The 20556-nt window shown below is 61.6% G+C and overlaps 1 protein-coding gene across 4 annotated transcripts in view; it reads right to left on the reverse strand.

Annotated features, from left to right (window-relative positions):
• Positions 1-20556, reverse strand: part of CBFA2T3 (CBFA2/RUNX1 partner transcriptional co-repressor 3) — a 54321-nt gene that overhangs the window by 3794 nt on the left and 29971 nt on the right. Inside the window, exons 2-11 of one of the 4 annotated variants that reach the window (XM_055551347.1) lie at positions 17859-18005; positions 14827-14904; positions 10319-10560; positions 10135-10224; positions 5779-5960; positions 4944-5167; positions 2313-2398; positions 1565-1763; positions 1049-1117; positions 613-803 (exon numbers count right to left, since the gene is read on the reverse strand). In XM_055551347.1, coding sequence (XP_055407322.1) covers positions 613-803; positions 1049-1117; positions 1565-1763; positions 2313-2398; positions 4944-5167; positions 5779-5960; positions 10135-10224; positions 10319-10560; positions 14827-14904; positions 17859-17979 — 1482 coding nt within the window. In that variant the 5' untranslated portion in view covers positions 17980-18005. Of the gene's footprint in view, positions 1-612; positions 804-1048; positions 1118-1564; positions 1764-2312; positions 2399-4943; positions 5168-5778; positions 5961-10134; positions 10225-10318; positions 10561-12132; positions 13938-14826; positions 14905-17858; positions 18006-20556 lie in introns of those variants that run through there. The other 3 variants (XM_055551346.1, XM_055551350.1, XM_055551348.1) reach the window with 3 other exon arrangements.

Consider the following 20556-nt stretch of genomic DNA (forward strand, 5'->3'; position numbering starts at 1 on the left):
CCTTGGCCTCTCAGACCGTCAGGTCTTTCTGCTCCAGCTGAGAGTGCAGTGGAAAAGAGATGCACATGGGCACCACCTGACCGGGAGTCATCTCCTCATTCCCTCTCAGGGCCGGCCCAGCACAGACAGGCCCAGGGGATTTTGGAGAAGTGCCCTCCTTGAAGAGAGTCCAGGGGCCCCTGAAGAGGGCTGCACCCTTCTCTTCACCTCTCTGCCTTCTGAGCCATTCTCAGACAAACAGAGAATGTACTTGGTCACCCAGGGTTCCCACCCATCCCTCTGGACCAGTCCAGCCCCCAGACACACAGGTGCCAGGACGGTGACTCGTGCACCCTTCTGCTTTCAGGGGTCAGAGAGATCGTGGGCTTTGGTGTCAGCCAGCCTGGGTTTGAACAACAGTCCTGCCACTTCCTGGGCAGTGACCTGGGGCGAGCCAGACTCTCTCTGGAGGCCTCAGTTTCCACATCTGTACAATGGGAACACCCACAGGATCCAGCTCACCAGGCCACGTGGGGTCAAGAGGCCCTGGAGCTGCACAAGGTCACGTGGCTGGGAGGTGGTGGAGCTGGGGTGGCGCCCCGAACTGGGGGCAGGGGTGGGGGGTGGCCCTACCTCGCTGGAGTCCTCCTGCTGGTTGACCACAGTGAGGGCATCCTCAGATGCCTGCCGCCGTGCCTCGGCCAGGGCCCGCTCCATCTTGGCCCGCTCTGTGCTGATGAGCTCGTGGGCCTTGCGCTCAGCATCAGACACGGCTTTCTGCAGCTCTGACATTGCCTGCCGCTTCACCTCGTTCACCGCCTCCTCTGAAAAGGACACCTCGGGCTGTTCGTCTCGTGTGCCAGCCCAGCTGGGTCTCCCCTGCCCACAACCCTGGAGCGGGCAGGCAGGCATGGTTGTGGGGGAATCTCCAAAGCCTGCCCTCTACTGTGTGCAGAGTGCCACACCCTAGAGGGTGGAGAGTGGGTCAGCAGGCCTGTGAAGGCCCTGCTGGGCCCCTCCAGCATACGGGGAGGGCGGGAGTCTGGGGCTCCAGGCCATCCACACTCACCCGCCTTCCTCCAAATCTCCTCGGGCATGTAGCCGGACAGGGTCCGAGGCATGAACTCCCGGTGGACGTCTGAAACACAGGGGCACCAGCGTCACACACAAGACAGGGCCACGCCCTCTTGGGCCCTGGGGGCAGGGTGTGGGAGTGATCTTGGGGGTCCCTGAGGTACACAAGGGGGAAACCCTGTCTCTGCAGCTGGTGGAGGCGGGAACAGGGCAATGTCATGAAGGGAGACTGTTGGGGGCAATGGGCCTTGGATTTGACTGGGAGCTGGGCCGAGATGGCCTCTCTCAGGTTCCACGGTCATCAGGCCCCCGGGGTCCTCCCATTGCCGAGACCCTGTCCCATCGGAACCAAGAACTGGGCCTCCCTGCAGGTCAGGCAGTGTCTGTGCAGCAGAAGACCCTTCGTTTTCAGGTAGGGCGATTTAGGTGCTATTTCCCTGCAGGGCCATGACCAGTGATGGCCTGGCCCCTGATCCCCCTGCTTCGGCCCCACACATGCCCCCCAGCACACCTAGCTGAGCACCCTCTGTGCCCACGGAGCTGCCGAGGGGCCGGGCAGTCGGCCCAGGGCCCTTCTTGCTGTCCTCTGCCGCGTCGCTGCAGCGCCGGATCCAGTGGTTGAGCTCCTCGCGGTCAGCCTCCTGGCAGCGGCGCAGCACGGTCAGCGACCGCCGCGTCTTCTCGGCCATGTCCATGATGCAGTTCAGGAGCTGTGGGCACCCAAGGTGAGTAAGCCGCGCGCAGAGAAGGACAGCTGGGACACTGCCCCACACTCCGGCCCGGTCCACCCGACTGTGTGACCTGCCCACGGCTCTTGACGCATTGGCTGGAAAACCCATTTCTGCTGCTGCGAAAGATCCCTGAGCACCTGGATAAGGACTGGGGAGGCACCCAGGGCTCCCACTGGTGGGGAGACTGTCCAGGACCCAGAGCTGGAGCTCTCCTTGCAGCCCTGGAGTCGCGGTCTGCCCCGTGGAGCAGAGGGGTCAGCGCTGCTCTGGGGACCGCCCTTTTCTTGGGCTCCCCTCCCCAAAAGGACGCGGGGCAGGTATGACCTGAAAATGGTGTTGAAGAGGTCCAACTCTTATGGTCAAGGGAGACAGTGCATGGCGGCCCAGGGGGGAGTGTTCTGAGGGCTGGCCAGGAGTGCAGGGGAAGCAGAGGTGTGGGCACAGCGGCCTGCCCCTGTAGCCCCTGCAGGTTGGGCAGAGCGCCTGGGAGTGGCTGTGGCACCCCGTGGCCTGAGCCTGGACACTCACGTTATTGAGGTGCTTCCACTCTTCCGCCCACTCGCGCTCTGTGAGCCTGTGGTCAATCACTTCCTCAGGCCGGGATCCGTGCATTGCTGAGGAGGGAAGGGAAGCTCAGGCCCCGCCCCTGCTAATCAAGCCACGCCCCTGCTCACGCCCCCACCCCAGGTCCTGGTCAGGGCTGTGCCCTCCTAGGGAAAGTGGGGAGGTGAGGAAGGGAACCCAGGGCTCTGACCCTCTCTCTGCCCACCGCCCTGGGTGGGGTGGGTCAGGAACAGGCCTCTCCTCTACTCATGCTTGAGAGGAAGAAACCGGTGTCCCCATCTCTCGCTTTGACTACTCCTTCTCCTCCCCCAAATCCAGCCACTCTCTCTTTCTGCCCCCTGCTGCCAGAGAAGTGTCTGTGGACCTCACTTAAGGGGTGTCTCCACTGCTCAGGGTCTCCTTGTGGCTGCCTGGCTTCAACTCACACTTTACTGCTTTTTCTGAGCTAGCTGAACTCCTATGCACCCTCCAAAGCCCAGGTGGCAGGCTCCTTCCTCCTCAGCAGCCTTGGGCTCCCAGATTTCCTTGAGCCCTATATATCTCTGGTTGTTTAGTAATCACAGGTGCTTCCTTGTTTATTCTCAATCACCCAGCAGACTGTGTCAGTCCACAGGGCAGGGCTGGCAAGGCCTGTTCCCCTCCATGGGTTGAGCTCCTGAGCTGAGCTCCCGCTTGGTAAGAGGGATGCATGGCTTAATCTGCTGGGCCTCAAATGAGCAGCTCCAAGTGTGGTCTCCTGGGAAACAGTGGGGCTTGGAAAAGTCAAAAGCCCTGGCACTCATTCCCCATGGGGCCTAGGCCCCTTGTCTTACCTGCGGCCTCAGTTTCCCAGCCTCCCTGCCTCCCTAGTGGGAGGGGAGAGTCCCTGGTGTGGATGGAGGAGGGCTCTGTACTTAGAGCTTTACCCATTCATCCCTGTTTCATCCTCTGGGGGAGGGGTTCCTGCCGTTATTTCCACTTAACAGATGATGAAACTGAGGCTGGTTAAGGGGACATGTTGACCAAGGTCAAGCAAGGTCGACTGGTGCTGGGGCTGTGCTCTTAGCCACTGGCTGGTACAGCTCCAGGGACTGAAACAATGGGATGCCCCCACCCCATAGTCAGAAACAAAACAACCATGAGCTGAGAAATTCATGCCAGAAGGGCAGCATCTGGCGTTCTCACAGCTTCTCCTCTTATACTGCTTGAAATACCAAACACGATCACCCTCACTGTGACCCAGTATGCTCCATGCTTCCTGGGCTGGGGTCTACTTAGGCCTTTCTTGGTCCCCAAACCTGAAATGCCTCCTCAAATTGCAGCTGAGGTGGGAGGTGGTAGCCACAGGACGCTGTCCACCCACCGCCCTGCCCTGCTGCCTGCAGAGCTGGGGCCTGCGCCAACGCCCCAACCAAAATAGTGGCTGAGATCTGCCTGACAGCTGGCGTTTATTTTTGCGTTAGCAGAAGCGGATGGGAATTAGCACCTGCCTGACCCAGCCGTGGGGAGCCAGACGCTGTCACCTGCTGCCTGGGCCCAGGCCCTGACAGCTCCCGTAGGGAGGAGGAGGGGAGACGGCCTGATAAGGGGTAAGGCCTCTGCTGACCCTGCCTCGGGGCCCTCTGGCCCTAGTGTGCCGGGCCTCCGTCTCAGGGGTAGCCTTTGCAGGCTGGTCTTATTCATCTCTTTGACCAGCACAGAGGAGGCTCAGAAGGCCAGTCATCATTGCTAGACGACTTTGAGCATGTCCATTATCCCTCCGGGCCTCAGTCTGCCCATCTGTGATGTGGGCAGGCTAACACATCACACAGGTGTATCAGAACATGTTGGGGGTGCTGCCTTCTGGAGCCCAGTAAAGCATACAGTGCCAATCAGACTTCCACCAAGAGCTGTCACCCTGCTGCCAGCACAGCTGGGCCCTATGGCACCCACTCTGGACCCAGCCCTCTATTAACCCCTCATGTCCCAAGGGCAGGGCTGCTCATAGACCAATCAGCAGAGAGGCTGCAGGTGTGCGGGGGTAGGGGGGGCCGTGACTTGCCCAGGGGCACACCTAGGGAATCTCAGAGCTCAGAGGACCAGGCAGTCCTAACCCTAGGGGTGTGGCCCCAGTGCCCAGTCTCTCTCATCTCCTTCCTCTGCTCAGGGACCACTCCCTACGGATCTGGTGTTTTGGTGTTGATGCCCGTCCCGTTAGAGGGCAGAACTGGCTGTGTGTGATCAGCGGTGCCTTCATGTTCCCTTGGGGCACCCAGGCCTTGGAGGCGAGGCCACAGATCCTATGACTTGGGGACCCCCACGTGCCAGGTGTTTCCTGGTTACCATGCACCCCGAGAGGCTCTAAGTCCCCCAGGACAGGTACCTCTGCAGCCATGGTGCCCCTCCCTCCATGGGGAGGGGTCTTCCCAGGCCTGGGGGATGTTGGGTTGCCCCCCAGGACAGAGTCTTGAAAGATGACTGTCCCTCAGGCTTACGGGCGCAGCCCAGCTGGAGTGGGGCACAGACCCTTCCTCTGCACCGTATTTTCACGTCCATCCTTCCAGACAGATGTGTCCAGGCGGCACCTGCCTGCAGGTACACACAGCCACCCTGGCCGCCCCTGCCCACACCACTCACCCAGCTGCCGATGGCGCTCCCGCAGCTCCCGGGGGTCAAGGTGGCGGTAGGAGTCCCGGAAGTGATGGGCCATGGCCATGTCCTCCAGGCGGTAGTGTGGGGGCGGCGGCGGGTGGGGCAGCCCGTTGCTGGGGCTGTAGCGCTGGGCGGGGCTCAGGGTGCATGGCCGTTTGCTGAGGTGGTCTGGGTGCAGTGGGTCCCGGTCTGACCCATTCTCTTTGGTCCTGGTCCAGAGAGCAGGTGGGGACAGTGGTCAAGGGACCACGAGCCACGGACCGAGGAGAGAGAGGGAGGCAGGGGCATGGACAGAGTGAGCGAGCAGGAGACAGACCTGACCGCTAGGGGCCTGGCGCCCCCTCTCCCCTCCTTCTCAGGAGTGCGGGCTCCTGGGACTTGGGAGTCAGGGTGCCTGGGTCTTCTTGGAGAGAGCAGGTAGAGAGCCTTCCCTGGCAGCAGGACACACACCCGCGCTGTGACCCAGCAGTGGGTGTCAGCCCAGGCATCTGGGGACCTCGGGCCATTGGACACTCAGGCATACTTGCAGGGAACTCCTGCCAGGTAGACTCTCTCCTGCCTCCTCCCTTGTCCTCCCGGGGTGGGGTGAGGGGCATCTGAGTCCTCAGGAGGCCTCGCCACGGCCGGACAGCATGGCCTCCCAGTGATCAGCCTGTGCAGTTAAGGCTGAACTTGACCAGCCCAGTGGCTGCGGCCACGAACACAACACGGTTTCCACCTGCGTTCTCAGCCCTGGCAGTGGGTGCCCGCTGAGCCTTGGCAGGAGGGTAGCTCTCAGGAGTCAGAAGGGGAGGGCGCTGCCTGTTGCGCCCCTAGGTACCTGTCGGGGGTCCTCCTCTTGCCGTTGTCGTTAACCTCCAGCAGGAGCTCCGAGGAGTCGACAGGGGAAGAGGCGTCAGCATCCAGCAGGGCTTGCTCGTGCTGGGCCAGGTACTGTGCAGGGCTCTGCTTGGCCAGACGGGCGCAGTGCAGGAGCTCCCGCTGCAGCAGGGGCAGGTTAGCCTGCGGGGAGGGTGGGACCGGCTTGGATTGGCTGCCGGCTGAGGTCAGGGCATGAGGATGCTCAGATGTGAGGCAGGGAGGCCAATGGCCAGCCTTGCTGTGTGACTTTGGGCAAGATGCACGACCTCTCTGGGCCTCGAATTCCTCTGCTACAGCTTGGGAATGAGGGCAAGACCATGCCCCCAGGGGATTTGGGTTTTTTTTCCAATCACAAAACTCCCTTCTGCTCCGGCATCAGGAGAAGGTGAAGAGGGCTCCTCCTCAGGACCCACTGCCTGTACCCGTGGGAGCAGATCTTGGGTGAACCCCTCTCGGAGGAGGGGGTGAGGCTCAGAGCAGAGGGATAGCCCCCAACTCGACTTGCACCATGGAGTAGCAGGACTCCAGCACGCCTGCCCCAGATGGCTGGCCCCTGCCTTCCCACTTCCTGTGGGTCCCCAGCCCGGCCTGGAATGAAGGCTCTGTGTGCCCACATCACTGAGGTGACATGTGGTCACCTCCCGGGGGAGGGGGGATCCGGACACAACCACTTGGCTCCACATTTGTGGGTTACGGCACCACAGCACAGGAGGGCATGGTGTGTGTGGGGTGGGTACAGGATTCAAATGCAGATTTGGCCTGTGACAACCGGACGTGACCGCTGTGCCCACCAGCCTCCGCCCTCACCAGGCTCTGGGCCTGCCAGCTGGGCCGCAGGGGGCTCTGTGGTCTTCCCAGAACCACCACTGGGTGAGGGGTGCAGGCTGGATGGGGGCCAGCGGCAGGCCGCTGGGGACAGCCAGAGTTCTGAGTATTTATAAATAAATGCAGTTCCTCAACTTCCTCATGGTGTTTCCAAGCTGCCTCGTGGCCCCTCCCACCTCCGCCTCCCCAGCCCCCGCCCGCCATCCACCCGGACGGATCAAGCAGCCGATGCGTTTTTGTGAAGCAGCACCGGCTGCCAGGCCTGTTTTTCTATTTGGATAGCTGAACAAGGGCCAGCCCGCCATCTGTTGAACACGTTAGGAGCATGAGCTGGGAAAGGAGGTCCCGGGAGATCGGAAGACGCCAAACCTCCTCCCTCCCGCTCCTCTCCCGGCACAGCAGGGCGGGGACAGCACGGCTGGCTGCTGGCCTCCCGCCACCCATGGAAACATCTGGATTCCTGGCCGGCTGGGGCCAGCTGGGAGCGGGGGCCCTGGGCAGAGGGCCGGCTGGGTGGGTGGCATCTCCCGGCTTCTGGAAAGCCCACCACACAGCCACGCATAGTGTCAGGCTCAGGCGAGGATGCAGGGCTCCTGGGGCCCTGGGCTGGGGGAACAGGGACCCCAGGCTGGAAGAAATGGGTAGATTGGGGAGCCTCATGTCCCTCCAAGACAGCAGCCTGAGTGCTGTCTCCAGGACTCAGGATGCCCGGGATGCCTCACCACTGAGATGTGAACGCTGCTCTGCCCCTGGATTAAAGGCTCCACCCTGCCCTCTTCCCAGAGGGGAACTCAGGCTGGAGGACGACGGTGGCAGTGGAGCAGGTGTCTCTCATGTAACGAGGGTTTATGATGTTTCCATCGTCCTCACTGCACACACGGCCTGCATGACTGGGGGCCCTCTGTCAGCCCACCCTGGCTGTGCTGTGTGACTGTGGGCAGGTCACTTAACTTCTCTGACTCCTGCCTCACCTGCAGCTGGAGCTGCGAGAAGCTGTGGCTCCTCCCATTCCTTGTGTGAGTTAAGACCAGTCCCACCTGGGGAGGTGGGTGGTCACACCCCAGGGACCCGGGAGGGAACTGGGAAATGGGGGTTTCAGTTACCCAAGGGCAGAGCTGGTTGTGAGCCTGGTGGACCAGATGCAGCTCCTGCCTCTTTCCTGGGAAATGGCCTGGGGGGCCACCATGCAGGTGCGCCATGGTGGGTCTGGAGGGCCATCAATTCACTGGAAGGCACTGTCTGTGCTGCTCCAGGTCACAGGCGGGAAAACTGAGCCCCCCCCACAGCAGGCCGGCACACCCTGCAGCTCCCCGCAGCGCTCTGCATTCTGAAGAGGCCGGTGTCCTACAGTGAATGGGGGCCAGGGGAGGGGCACTCCCTGGGCAGGGCTCTGGCTGCTGCCTTGTCCACAAGACCAGGGAACAGGCCTGATCTACCCAGAAGCCCCATGTCAGGCAGGCGAGTAGACTCTGTCCCTGACAGCACCTTGGTCTAGGGCCCTGGGCAGGGCCATGGGCATTCAGTGTGGCCAACACGTCCCTCACCCCAGTTGCCCGTTACTGGGAGGGCAGTCAGGGCACCAGAGTCCTGACAGCCCCATGGCTGTGCTGTGGGCAGAGGGGACACTGAGGCAGGCGGTGCCAGGTTGGATGTGTCCCTGAGAGGAGGCAGGGGGTGGCCGAGCTCAAGGGGCAGGGGGCTGCGGGCCTGGTTGGGTGAGAGTGGGGATGTGTCGTGTTTTCCCTGCTCCGGGATAAATGTGGGCAGCTGACACGGGGGGCGACATCTGCTGTAAATATCTGATCTGACAGAAGCAGGCACACAGTGTCCCCAAAGATGGGGAGCGAGGAGTCAGCAGTAAGTTGAAAGGAGGAGCGGGAAGGGCTCCTGATGAATGCAAACGACTGCCAGATGGGGAAGCCTGGGCCCAGCTCAGCGTGAGCTCAGCAGGGTGTGGGCGGAGGACAGGAAGGCGAGTGGAGGCAGCGGATGTGGGGGCGTGATGTGGGGTCCCCTCGGAGCAAGGTGCGGGCCTGGGGCACACCCTATGCGGGCCGGGGGGCTTGGAGTCAATGGATCCTGGTACCCCTCCACAGGCGGGGGCCTCAGTTTCCCTGCCCCTTAACTGGGCACAGTGGCAGCGTCCGTGTCACCCCCTGAGGGCTCCTGGGGGCTCGGTGGGGGCAGCTGCAGAAGAGTCTTGCAGGGGACACCTGTCTGTGGAACCCCTGAAATCCCCAGATAAATGGAGCACATGTCAGATTCTTTGCCCAATTGCTCCCTACCACCTTCTCAACAGCCCAAGAATGGCTCCCAAGTTCCAACCACAGACACGGAGGCACTCCATTAGTGGGACTCGCCGGGCCCAGGACCACAGGGGCTAAGTGGCAGGATCAGGGCTTGAACTTGAGCACATCTGCTCTGGCCTGTCCCCTGGAAGGCAGGCCCCACCAGGGCACAGCGCATATGAAGGGATGAACTCACGGCTGTGAGCATCACTGTGGCCCAGGAAACAAGAGCCCAAGGCGGGGATGTCAGCCACACTCAGGGCGGACACTTCCCAAGTGCGCTGTGGAACCTGACCCGGGCAGGTGAGAGAGCAGAGGCGCCTGTGGTCAAATACGTTTGGGGAGCACCTTGTCTCTATCCACTCTGGGGGATGTGCGGTGCTCACAGGGGAGTGAGGGCCCTGAGAAGTCCTGCAGGGCAGACTTGGGTCTAATGCTGTCTGCACACACACTCCTCCTGGTTTTGTGCAGAAGCTTTGCTCGATGCTTTGTTCAATGCAGATTCTGACTCGGGGGTTCTGGGTGGGGGCCCAGAAGCATGCATTGCTCACATGCCCTGGTGTAGCTGCCACCAACCCAACATCAACTGCTCCTGCCAAGAGGCCCTGGGCCACTGTTCATCTTCCCTGATGACCACATCAGGTGGCTTCCCAACTGACACCCAGTCTTACCCATCTGTCTGCTCACTTACGAGCCCGCAGTCTGTCCACTGTCCCGATCCCCTCACTCTGTTCCAGGCACAGGATCGCAACACAGCAGGCACACACACACACCCATCCCCCACCTCAGGGCCTTTGCAGGCCTACCCCTGCCTCAGGGCCTTTGCAGGCATGCTCCCTGCTCCCTGGAAGGTTCTGCTCCCCGTTCTCCTCCTTCATTGAAATGCCCCCTGCCCGCAGCTCCACAGAATCTATGACAGGTTGGCTAGCACACAGCAGTTGCTCAGAACATAGCTGTTGAGAGGCTGAGTGTCCTGGCCACTAACCGCAGGACTGGTCCTGGGAGCTGTATGTCAGAGCCTGGGGTCAGGGGAGGACGGCTCCAGCCCAGCAGCAGGTTTGAAGCAATCAGCCAACGGGTTAGCACTGCTCTCCCCGGGGGGTTGGGGGATTAGAGTTTTGAGGGTGGGGCTGATCTAAGCTGGCTGAGGCCAGACTCAGGCCTCCTGGGGCCTCAGGGTGGGGAGGAGATTTGGTCCCTACCTTCAGGAAAGGGATGACAAATGGCCTCAGTGGGAAGTTGGTGGCCTCCTGGAGCTTGGAGTGGAACTCCTCAATGGTCAGCGTAGAGTTCTGGGGAAGAAGACGCTTGGCTTCAGCCTGGGGAGGGGAAGGCAGAGGCCGAGGCTGGCCCGGCCTGGGGCCACCGCGTCCCCACCCGACTCACCACGAGCCCCAGCACCAGCGTGCGCACGCGCTCCCCAATCTCTGGGGAGATGTCGCTGCCGAACTGCTGCAGGGTGGCCAGGAAGCGCTTGAGCTTGCTGAGCTGCCGGGCTCCGCAGGCTGGGGGCAGCTGCTGCGTGGATAGTGCGGCTGTGCATGAGGTGGCCGGGCCATTGCTGAAGCCGTTGGGCGTGGACGGGGTGCCACTGATGGCTGTGGGCGAGTGGCTGCTGCCATTCATCACTGCGGGGGAAGGGGGTGAGGATGCAGCAGAGTGCCATGGACTCCACAGACACCCTTTACATACATGCAGACTGGGGCTGCGGTGCAGGGAGGAGCCGAGCGTGGCCACCCTCCAGATGTGCCCCCGCTCAGCTGTCCTTTGGCCTTGCTCTGGGCTGTGTAGTCAGGCCCTCCATACCCGAAGACACCTGGGCCCTCCCACTGCCTGGCACCCATGCATCTCCTGTGAACAGGTGGAGGGGCTTCCCTTCCATCAGTATCTGCTGGCCCATCTTCTCATTCCCCTGAAGGTCAGTGACCCTCACACCTGCCATGATGGCCCCAGGCTGTGTCCCAGTGCCTACACAGGCCCCACTGCCTGCATGAGGGCCCCAGGGTGGGCCAGGGGAGCCCGGACCCCAGGACAAGCTGGGCTGGATGCTGGCAGGGGCTGCTGCACGGCAGACATGTGTGCCCATGGGCCCTGCTGTGTGTGGAGGACAGGCCAGTGACCCGAGGGGTCTTAGATGAGCTTGTGCAGACCTCCGGGAGCAGCACAGTGGGTCCCAGGGTGACAGACACTGGGGTGCTGTGAAGTGGTCCTGGGGCAGGACCATAAGCTCAGGGGAGCCTGTCCCCAGGGGCAGGGAGTCCTCCCGTGCCTGGCCACATGCAACCTGCTTCCTGGCCTCAGAGCCTGCACAGAGGTCAGGGGTAGAGGACTTCCAGGGTCCTTGATGACAGGGGAGGGGGCTCTGGACATGGACACCTCTGGGAGTCCTGCGGTGCAGCTCATAAACTCAGTGGTCACTCACACCTCTGCAATCTGCTCCTTCAAGTTCACACTCTTGGCCTGTGTATGCTTGCCCGCCAGCTCCTTCCTACGTGACCCTCCCCTTTACACATGCCCTTCATTCCCCATGCCCTCCCTCCCTTAGCATCTTTGCACACACACTCTTACAACATACCAAATACACGTGCACTCATGCTCGTATACATATACATACATGTACACACAACACACATGCTTGCACACAGGCCTATATGCACCACACACACACATACATGTAAGTGCACGTGGACATACTGCACACCCTACATGCACAAAGATGTATGTATGTTCACACACAGGCACACAGACACCACAAGCATACACCCCCATACACACTTGCACACGTGTACACCTGTGTGTGCACATAGGCATAATGCAGTGCAGCCCCACAGCACACACGCATGCACGCCCACACACAGCACACACCTGTGCACACCTGCACAGTGAACACGTGCATGTCAGCATGGAGCACACATGCACGCACCTGCACAGCACACACGCATGCACCAACATGGTGCACACGCACCCACATGGTGCACACACATGCACCAACACAGTACACATGCACCCGCATGGTACACACACACACACATGCCCACAGAGTGCACATGTGTGCGCGCCTACACAGCACACGTATATGTGCACACGCATACCTCTCACTAGCTCTGCTGTGGTTCCCAGGCTGGCCCTGCCCCTACCCCATCCCCAACCCTCCCCGGGCCTTGTCTGGCTGGGTCTGTGCAGAGGCCGTGCGCTCACACCTCATGGTGGGGATTCTGGGGGTGCTCAGAGCCGCTGCTCCCTCAGGGCTGCATTTCTTTGAGGCTCCAGCATCCCCTGGTGATGAGAGAGCAGGAACCCTTTCCTTCACGATTGGGATGTTGCTGGGCTGGGCTCTGGGAAGTGGCCCCTCCAGAACAACCACCTACAATCATTGTTTACTTGGCCACCTTGGATGGCGGGAGTGTCGATTTGCCTCTCCAGACCACACAGCCCTGCCATCCTGCCCTGGCTCTGGGGGTGACCTCTGCGGACTGTCTTGGCCTTGCCAGCCTGGAAGGGCGGGAGCACGTGAGGTGGGGCCACACGCCTGCCCCTCTGCCCCGGGCCTCGGCTCTCCCAGGGCTTGGCTCTCCAGGTCCCGGTTACCGGCTCCATCCGCCCCTGCAGGCCCAGGGGACAGAGTTCGCGCTGTCTCCAGCCCCCCCGGGCGCCGGAACTGGCCCACCCTGTCAACCCCGAGTCTGCTGTCTGATTGGCTCTGCCCACATCTCCAGCTTCCATGACCCCTTGCCTGCAGCGACACCTGCAAACACCCTCCTCCCCTCACTGAGCAGCAGGTCAGGGACCACCCCTTAATCCACAGACGGTGGGCCTCACGGTCCCTGCACCCTGAATGCGGTGTATAAGGTTGCCTTTTGCCCTCAGGTGCCCCGGCACCATGCCACTCCTCAGCAGCAGGCTGACATAGCCCTGCCCCCCAAGTGCCCTGGTCAGGAGTGGACGTCCCGAACCAGCCCAGATGTGCTGTGGTGGTGAGACTTGGTCCTGGCCTCAGTTTCTTCATCTGCAAATGGCCCTTGGCCCAAGCCAGAGGTGGGGTCTCGGGGCCGGGAGGACGGTTCCTGGCCTCCTCTGTCTCATGCCCCTGTTTGTAGAACACAGGTCATCCTTCTCCCACCAGAAGGGGCTGGAAATGCTTGACCTGACTGCTTTCACGTGCTGGGTGATCGCTCATCCAGAACTGGCCCCCACTTGACAGACGTCTGGGAACCACTGATTGAAGGCCAGGTTCAGCACCAAAACAGACGTGCCCCCTGAATGTCCTGGGGAGGGCTGGCTGTAGGCGGGGGGCCTGCTCTGCTCCTCGGCCCCACTTCCACTTGGCCCTCAGTGCTGCTGCCCCCTCCCCTGGAGACGCAGTACGGGTTGAACTCTGTTTGCCCCTGATGGGCTGGGGGACCCTAGGAGCCCTTTCTAGAACCCACAGGTGACACCCTGGCTCGGGGACAACCCTGAGGACAATGTGCCTCATTCCGGGGATCCCTCTTGCCCGGGGAGGGGTAAGCTCCAGACACAGACAAGAAGGGCCCCGTCCCTCACCCTCTCCGAGGCGTGTCCCAGGATCCGGGGACCAGAAGACCCCACAGTTGTGCTACTTTTCTCTGTCACCTCGGAGCTCCACTGATCCCCTTGGTGGACACCAACACACACACACACACACACACCCCGACTGGGACTGATGACAGCCACTGGCGGTCACCCAGACAGACTGGGGGTGGCCTGCTGCATGGGGACCTCACCGCAGCAGGGCCTCCTGGTCAGTCACAGCAGAGTTGGGCTGTCACTTGGGGTCTGGCCTTCCAGGGGCTTCAAAGACCTGTGGCTGGCCCCGCCACCTGGGCACCCCCCCGGCGGCCCCTGGCCCAGCCTCTCTGTGGTGCCCTTACCCTCTGGCCCTCGGTGCCTGGTCCTCCCGCGGCTGGCCTGCCCTCGCTCTCCGAGTTCCCTCCCGGGCTGCCGGGCAGTCTCAGCAGCTTGCTAAAGAGACGCCGAAAATAACCCCCGGCCACAAGTGCTTTCATTCCCACAACAGGTGTGTTACTAAGATAGACCACACGTGTCCCGGCCGAGGTTTTTGGGGGCATGGAGCAGCACCCCCACGGCTCCCCCAGGCCCGGAGCCTGGGCAGGGTGACGGAGAGCTTAGGATGAGGCATCGAAAACAGCCCCTCCCGCCAGCCCCCCGCCCTCCTTCGGGCACCATCCTCCTGGCCACACAAAGCACCCAGGCCTGGCAGTACCGCAGCTCCATGGACGCGCCGGGCCCCAAACGAGGCCACACACCTGGGCTTACATCGCTGCACGTGCAGGCTGATACACTCCCAGCATCACCCTGCACGAGCCTCCCCTATGGCACCAGCTGCAGCCCAAGCTCTGTGATGGGAATGTCCACTGGTGACCAATACCCGTGGAGCACCCTGTATGTGCCAGGGACTCTCCCATGACGTGACCAGCAGCACCCTGGGGCTCCATGTCATTGCCTCAGCGCTGGGCTCATGACTCCTTTTCTACAGGTGGGGTTCCCTGCCCGAGGACAGAGTGCCTGGAAGGGTAAGAGCGGGGTCCACCCTGGGAGAGGCTGCAGACTTGCTACTGGCATTCGACCATCCTGCAACTCTGGGACCCGCCTGATTCGCCCAGTTCTGAGTCAGGGAGATGGGGGCTCAGAGAGGCCATCCACCTGCCCAAGGTCACAGTGTGTGGGCGGCAGGGCTGGGTGTGAACCCGGTCTGTGGGCTGCAGACCCCACTGCTCAGTCCTCCTGGTTTGCCCCTGGGCCCTTGTTCCCTAGGGGAGGCAGGCCCAGTATGGCAGATGCAGGGGGCGCAGACAGGGCGGTGGGCACTGGGCAAGGACCTCTGGGAGACCAGTGGTTTTTGTTATTTTACTTACAGAGACAGACCATAGACCATTTTAAGCAGCCATGAAAACGGCCATGGGGCAGAGACATCGCAGGCCCGTCTTCTCGATCTGTAAGCAAAATAAGAAAAACACGCTGTGAGGAAGGAGGCTGGGCTCCGGACCCTGCCTGGGGGGGTGTCTGCAGCCAGCCCCTCCCCTGCCTCTCGACAGCGTTTTGGGGGTTGGGCCTCTGTCATCACCTAGGGCCAGTCCACTCCCTTCTTTGGGCCTCAGCTTCCTCGTCTGTGAAATAGGGGGGTCAGGGATCTCTTGGGGCCACTTTTGGTGGGAACTTCTGGGGCTCAACCAGAATTCTGGTTCCTCGTGGGCATGAGGGGACTCCCTGGCTCTTAAACATCTGTTTCTGGAAGGTGCCTGGTGATCCCACTTGCCACCATCCTCAGGGACCTGGAGCCCAAGCTGAGGGGCTTGGGGTTTCCATCGACAGACAAGCCAATAGTGGTTCCAAAACAAAGGCCAGATCCGAGCTGCCGTGAAGGGTGGAAGCACCAAACAGGAAGAGAGATTTGATTTGTCTGAGCTGAGGTCAGTGGACAAAAGCCACAAGGAGAAAAGCCGTACCACCAAAAACAGAGAGTGTGCCCCCTGTCGCAGGGGGTAAGGGCAAGATGGAGTGTTTCCCCCTAAGGGTCCTCCCAGCTGCAGAACGGCTCCTCACATCCCTCTCCAGAGTTCTCTTGGCACTCCTGCCACCTTCCTGTGGCCACGCCACAGCTTCAACTCCAAAATAAATTTGTGCCCAGGGCAGTCACCGGGCAAGAAAAAACCACAGCCCTCAAGCTGTGGCTCCCAGTCAGTCCCTGGTCAGCTTGGCTTGCAGGTCGGTCCTGGGGCAGCGGGGGAGGTTCTTGGCAGGAATCTACGGGGAGTGCAGAGGATCCGTCTACGCTGGGCACCACCAGCAAGGTGCACAGATGAGATGAGATGTTAACCTCACGTTAACACCCTGCTTTCAGGGAATTCCGAGGGTTAGGGAACAAACCTGAGGCCACCCCAGAGGCAGCCTGACACTCAGACAAAAGCTCCCAGCGGCCAGAGGGAACTAGGTGTCAGCTTAGAGAAGAAAGACCCGTTCTCTCACAATCTCCATGTTCTGAACAGAGCCAGGACCCCGGCCAAAGGGGATGGACCCCAAGCCACACACAGGCCTGCCACCGCACATCTGTTCACCAAGCCCAGTGGCATCCCATCCCAGCCACATCCACAACCTGGAACATCTGGTTCCCAGACCAGCGCCTTCCGGAACATGGGCTCCTGGACTGAGAAGAAAAGCAGGCCACAGAGCCACGCCCATGAGGATCGGAGACCCTGGCTCGGAGCCCTTGGCCAGACCCTCCAAGGGTCCACTGGTCTCTCCCGCTTGGAACCGGACAACAGAGTGGGGCGTCATCATCCCAGGGGGACCTGCTGCTGCCCCATCAGGAAAATTCCTTTTCCCGCCTGGGCTGCACGGACACCCTGGGCTGCATGGATGCAGGTGAAACTCAGCCAGGCCGGAGCCTCCCCTCTCTACCAGTGAGGCTGGACAGGGCAGCTGTAGTCAGTAGACAGAGATCGGCCCACAGTTCAGCCCGAGGTGAGGACTGACTCTTCCGGAGAAGAGGGAGGGGTGACCGGATGGCCAGAGTCCCCAGGTGAGAACAGTGAGTGAGCAAAGTCCGGCCACCTCTGGCCCCTCCTGTGTGGCCAGTGCAGGCCGGGCACCCAGGGGTGGATGGCAGGGCCCCGTCTTGAGGCAGGAGGCAAGTGTGGGGACACGGGTTCATCCCAGTGTCCATCACGTGTGGGGCCCCTGGCTCAGACTGACCCCACTGGGGAGAGGTGCTGGAACTGTTTGTGCCAGACCGTCCTGTGTTCAGCTGGCCGCACCTGGGAGCAGGTGGCATTTTCCTGTTTACCAGCAGAGACCAGCATCCTGCAGCAAGGGACCTAGCTGGACCCCTCGTCCAGATGGGGGCCTCTGCCCAGCCTCTGATGGCAGGACCAGCACCATTCACAACAGGAACAGATGGAGCCAGGCCAGGGCCTGGGCTTTGGGAAGAGACATGGACCCCAGTGAGCGGGGTGGGGCCTGAGGAACCTGGGGGCGGCCAGGGGCCACCAGGCTGAGGAACTGAGGTTCCTGCTCCAGGGAGGGGCTTCATTTGGGTCCAAAGCCTAGGGAAGGGAGCCCCAGTGTAGGGCTTTCTGTCCTCTGAATGTGTGGGTGGGAAGGCACGCGGAACACCCAGAAACACTTAGGACATATTGCTGAGCCCCTGGTCTTAGGGACAGGGAACACTGTCCCCCACACAAGCACAAGCTGGGGGTCTCCTTCCCAACTGCTCCGACTCAAAGGCCCAGGGCTTCGGGGGTGGCTGTGGACTCCGCAAGCCCACCTATACCTGCTGTGTGCACCAAGATGCTCAACCATGGCCCAGTGCCAGTGAGGCACCACCTTGGGGTATGGTCTGCCTATCATGTTGCTGGCAGCTAAGGCCCTGCGGACCCAGTTCCTGGCCCACCCACACACCTGGCTAAGGACCAGCCTTAGAGCTCTTCCAAGGCCAGAGATGCCTCCAATTGCCCCTTCAGGGGGTGCAGGCCAAACAGGATTCGCCCACATGCAAGTAGCCTGCTGTGTGACCACAGAGAAGTCCTCGTCCCTCTCTGAGCACCGGTATAGCAGCTAACCTTGATGGAAGGTTCACTGTGTGCCCACCCCGCTGAGAACTATTAACTCACTCATCCTCACAGCAGCTCCGTGAGGCAGGGCCACGGCCAGCCCTGCTTTCCCAGTGAGAAACGCCAGGCCCAGAGAGGTTAAGAACTTTGCCCAAAGCCATACAGCTACCAAGTAGAAGAGCTGGGGTCTGAACCATAATGAGATCCTCCCTCTCAAAGGCCCAACAAGGGGGCGTTTACAGGTCCAGGTGAAAGGTCGGACCTCAAACGACTCGAGGGATCCCCCAGAGGTGACTCACCCCAGTGCCCCCTTGAGACCCAACCCTGGGGTTACTCACTTGTGTGGGGCGTGAAGGAGGGGTGTCGCGTGGCCCCCTGGGATGCGGCAGGCGGTGGGGGCGGCATGCTGGGGGGCGTGGCCCGGGGCTGCGTCTTCACCTCGGCCGGGGAGTCGGGCATCGCGGTGGCCTTCTCCTTCCTGTCTGCTGTGGGCGCCACCGGGGGTGGGGGACGGGAGAAAGAGACAGAGAGCAGGTTAGTCAGGCCGAGGGGTAGAGGGGTTGGCACAGCCCAGGCCCACCTGGTTTCTGGGCAAGGCCTCGAGCAGCTGGAGCCTGGGCGGGGGACACTCTGCCCACAGCCCGCCCTGGAGAAGCCCTAGGTGTGCTCACAGGTGGCTGGCATCCCACCCACCTGGGATCAGACAGCAGGATGGGTCAGCCCATTTCAGGTGCTGGAGGGCATAGCTTCAAGAACCCGGAAAGCTAGAACAGGCCTGGGGTTCTCATTGTGGGGGTGGCCCTGGGGAGCTTGGGTTTTCTCAACTGCAGACCAGGGAGTTGGGGGGCACCCCCTGAGGCTGTGGTGCCCCCACTTCCTCAATTAGAAGCTCCTGGAGGGCCTGTGTGGATGACTTCCCCACCCCCATTTCTGATTTTGCAGGTGCGGGGCCGGCCTGAGACTCTGCATTCCTAATAGGATCCCAGGGGAACCGCCGCTCAGAGACACCCTAGCATTATCCATTCTAGAGCAGAGGCTAAAAGGCACGTCTGGGGGTCTTCCCCGGGGAGAAGACTGGGAGGCGGGAACCTGTATTTTCACCATTTCCTGGCCCAGGCAACCCCTGGGGACCAGCCAGGCCAAGGACATATTCAGTTTCAGGCCATTCTAGGCCTGGCCATCCAAGTGTGGTCCACAGAGCAGCAGGTCCTGCCCCGGACGCTGTGTCAAAGATTCCACAGAATCCCGCTGTGTCAAAGATTCTGATGCTCTGCTAGGAGTCAGGGGTGTGGAGACAGGGTGGAGACAGGGAGAGACCCTGGCCTGACATGCCCCCGAGCCCCTGGGCCCACAGAGCAGGCCCTGGGAAAAGGACTCTGGGTGACTGACTGTCCACACGATCCCGAGGCAGCAGCTGCCTAGGTATTCTCAGCTGGGGGAGGGGGCGAGCCTCTGGGCCGCCCCCCACCCCTACCCACTCCCACCCCAGCTCAGCGTCAGCCAGCATCAGGCGACCACAGAGACCTGGGAGGGCGGCTGGGACTACAGGTGGGCATCCCCGCCCATTACAAACTGGCCAAGCCTGTGCTGCCCGCCCTTCACCCCCGCCACTGCCCATCCTGCTAACCCTGATGGGGTCTCACCGGGAGCCAGGGGGTGACGGGGCTGGGCTGGACACCTGTCAACCCATTCACTTCTTCCCCTCCTCCTCCCAGGGGCCCCATGTGATCTGGGCCGCCCGCCTCCATGGACAGTGATGCGACAATAAAATGTTTGTGTCCCAGACTGAGCAGACCTCCTTCATTGCGCCCACGTCCTCCATACCGGAAGGAGACGCCCGCAGCACCCCGGGGCCCCTGGGGTCGGAGCAGAAAGCACCCTCCTCACTGGCCCCACAGAGGGGGAAGCAGCCGGTCATCGGCAGCCACCGGGCCGCACAGCACCTGCTGTGCCCTCAGCTGTCCCCCCCCGCCAGGCGCCCTGCCCCCCGCCGCCGCCTGTCAAGAGCTGACGGCCGGGCACACGTGCGCTGCAGCTGCGTGGGCCTGTCAACACCATGCCTGGCTGCAGGGCCGGTGGCCAGTCCCCAGTGACAACCAAAGAAGGCAAACATGGCCAGCGCCACAGGCCCTGGGCCACCCCTGTGGGGTGCAGTCCTGCCTGTCCTGGCCAGCCCTTCATCTGACCAGGCCACCCTGGGGCAGGCGGTCCTGCCAGCAGGCTGTCCAGGGAGGGTACTCAGGACGCCAGGCTGGGACGCTGGGGACATGGCCTGTTTCGACCTCTCCAAGCCCTTCCACACTGGGGCTTCGCTGGAGTGTCACAGGTGAAGCAGACCAGAGACCCTGGCTCAGGGGAGGGGTGGACCGAGTGTGCCTGTGTCTCATGGAGCCTCTCACCCATCCCTCAGGTGTCCACGGACCCTGAGGGCGAAGCTCCAGGCTGCCTACCTATGGAGGAGACATGCCTGCACTTGGCAGATGAGTCATGGCTCCTGTTATCCTCAGGAAACCCAGCGTGGGGAATGCTGCTTCCAGCCCTGTTTTACAGGCACAGAGAGGTGCAGCCATCTGCTAAGGGCACACAGCATGTATGGGTGCGTCCCTGCAGGGCATGCAAGTCCTCAGAGTTTCAAGGACTGATTTGCATCAATGCGAACTCTCCTTGCAGGAGAGGAATCAAACCCAGGTGGATGAAGGCTGCAGGTTAGTGGGGGTGCATCCCCACCTCCCACGCTGGGCCTTGGGTCCCTGGGCTGCCCACAGTGGGGCCACGGGTGCAGGAAGCCTCACATATGTTGAATCTTGTTTGAGTCTGGCTCTATTGCCTGCTGGCTGTGTGATGTAGGGCAAGTCACTTCACCTCTCTGAGCCTTTCTACTCCTCTGTAATGGATGATGGTGAGCTCTCAATGCAATCAAGAACAGTTTATGAAGCAATGCAAGTGCTAGAACCCTGCTCTTGAGGTTGGCCTTGGCCTAGATCCAAAGCAGAGCGTGCCGGAAGCCCTCAGGGAAGAGTAAGGGTGGTGTGACGA

The sequence above is a fragment of the Bubalus kerabau genome, chromosome 17 (assembly GCF_029407905.1).
Source record: "Bubalus kerabau isolate K-KA32 ecotype Philippines breed swamp buffalo chromosome 17, PCC_UOA_SB_1v2, whole genome shotgun sequence".
Taxonomy (NCBI): domain Eukaryota; kingdom Metazoa; phylum Chordata; class Mammalia; order Artiodactyla; family Bovidae; genus Bubalus; species Bubalus kerabau.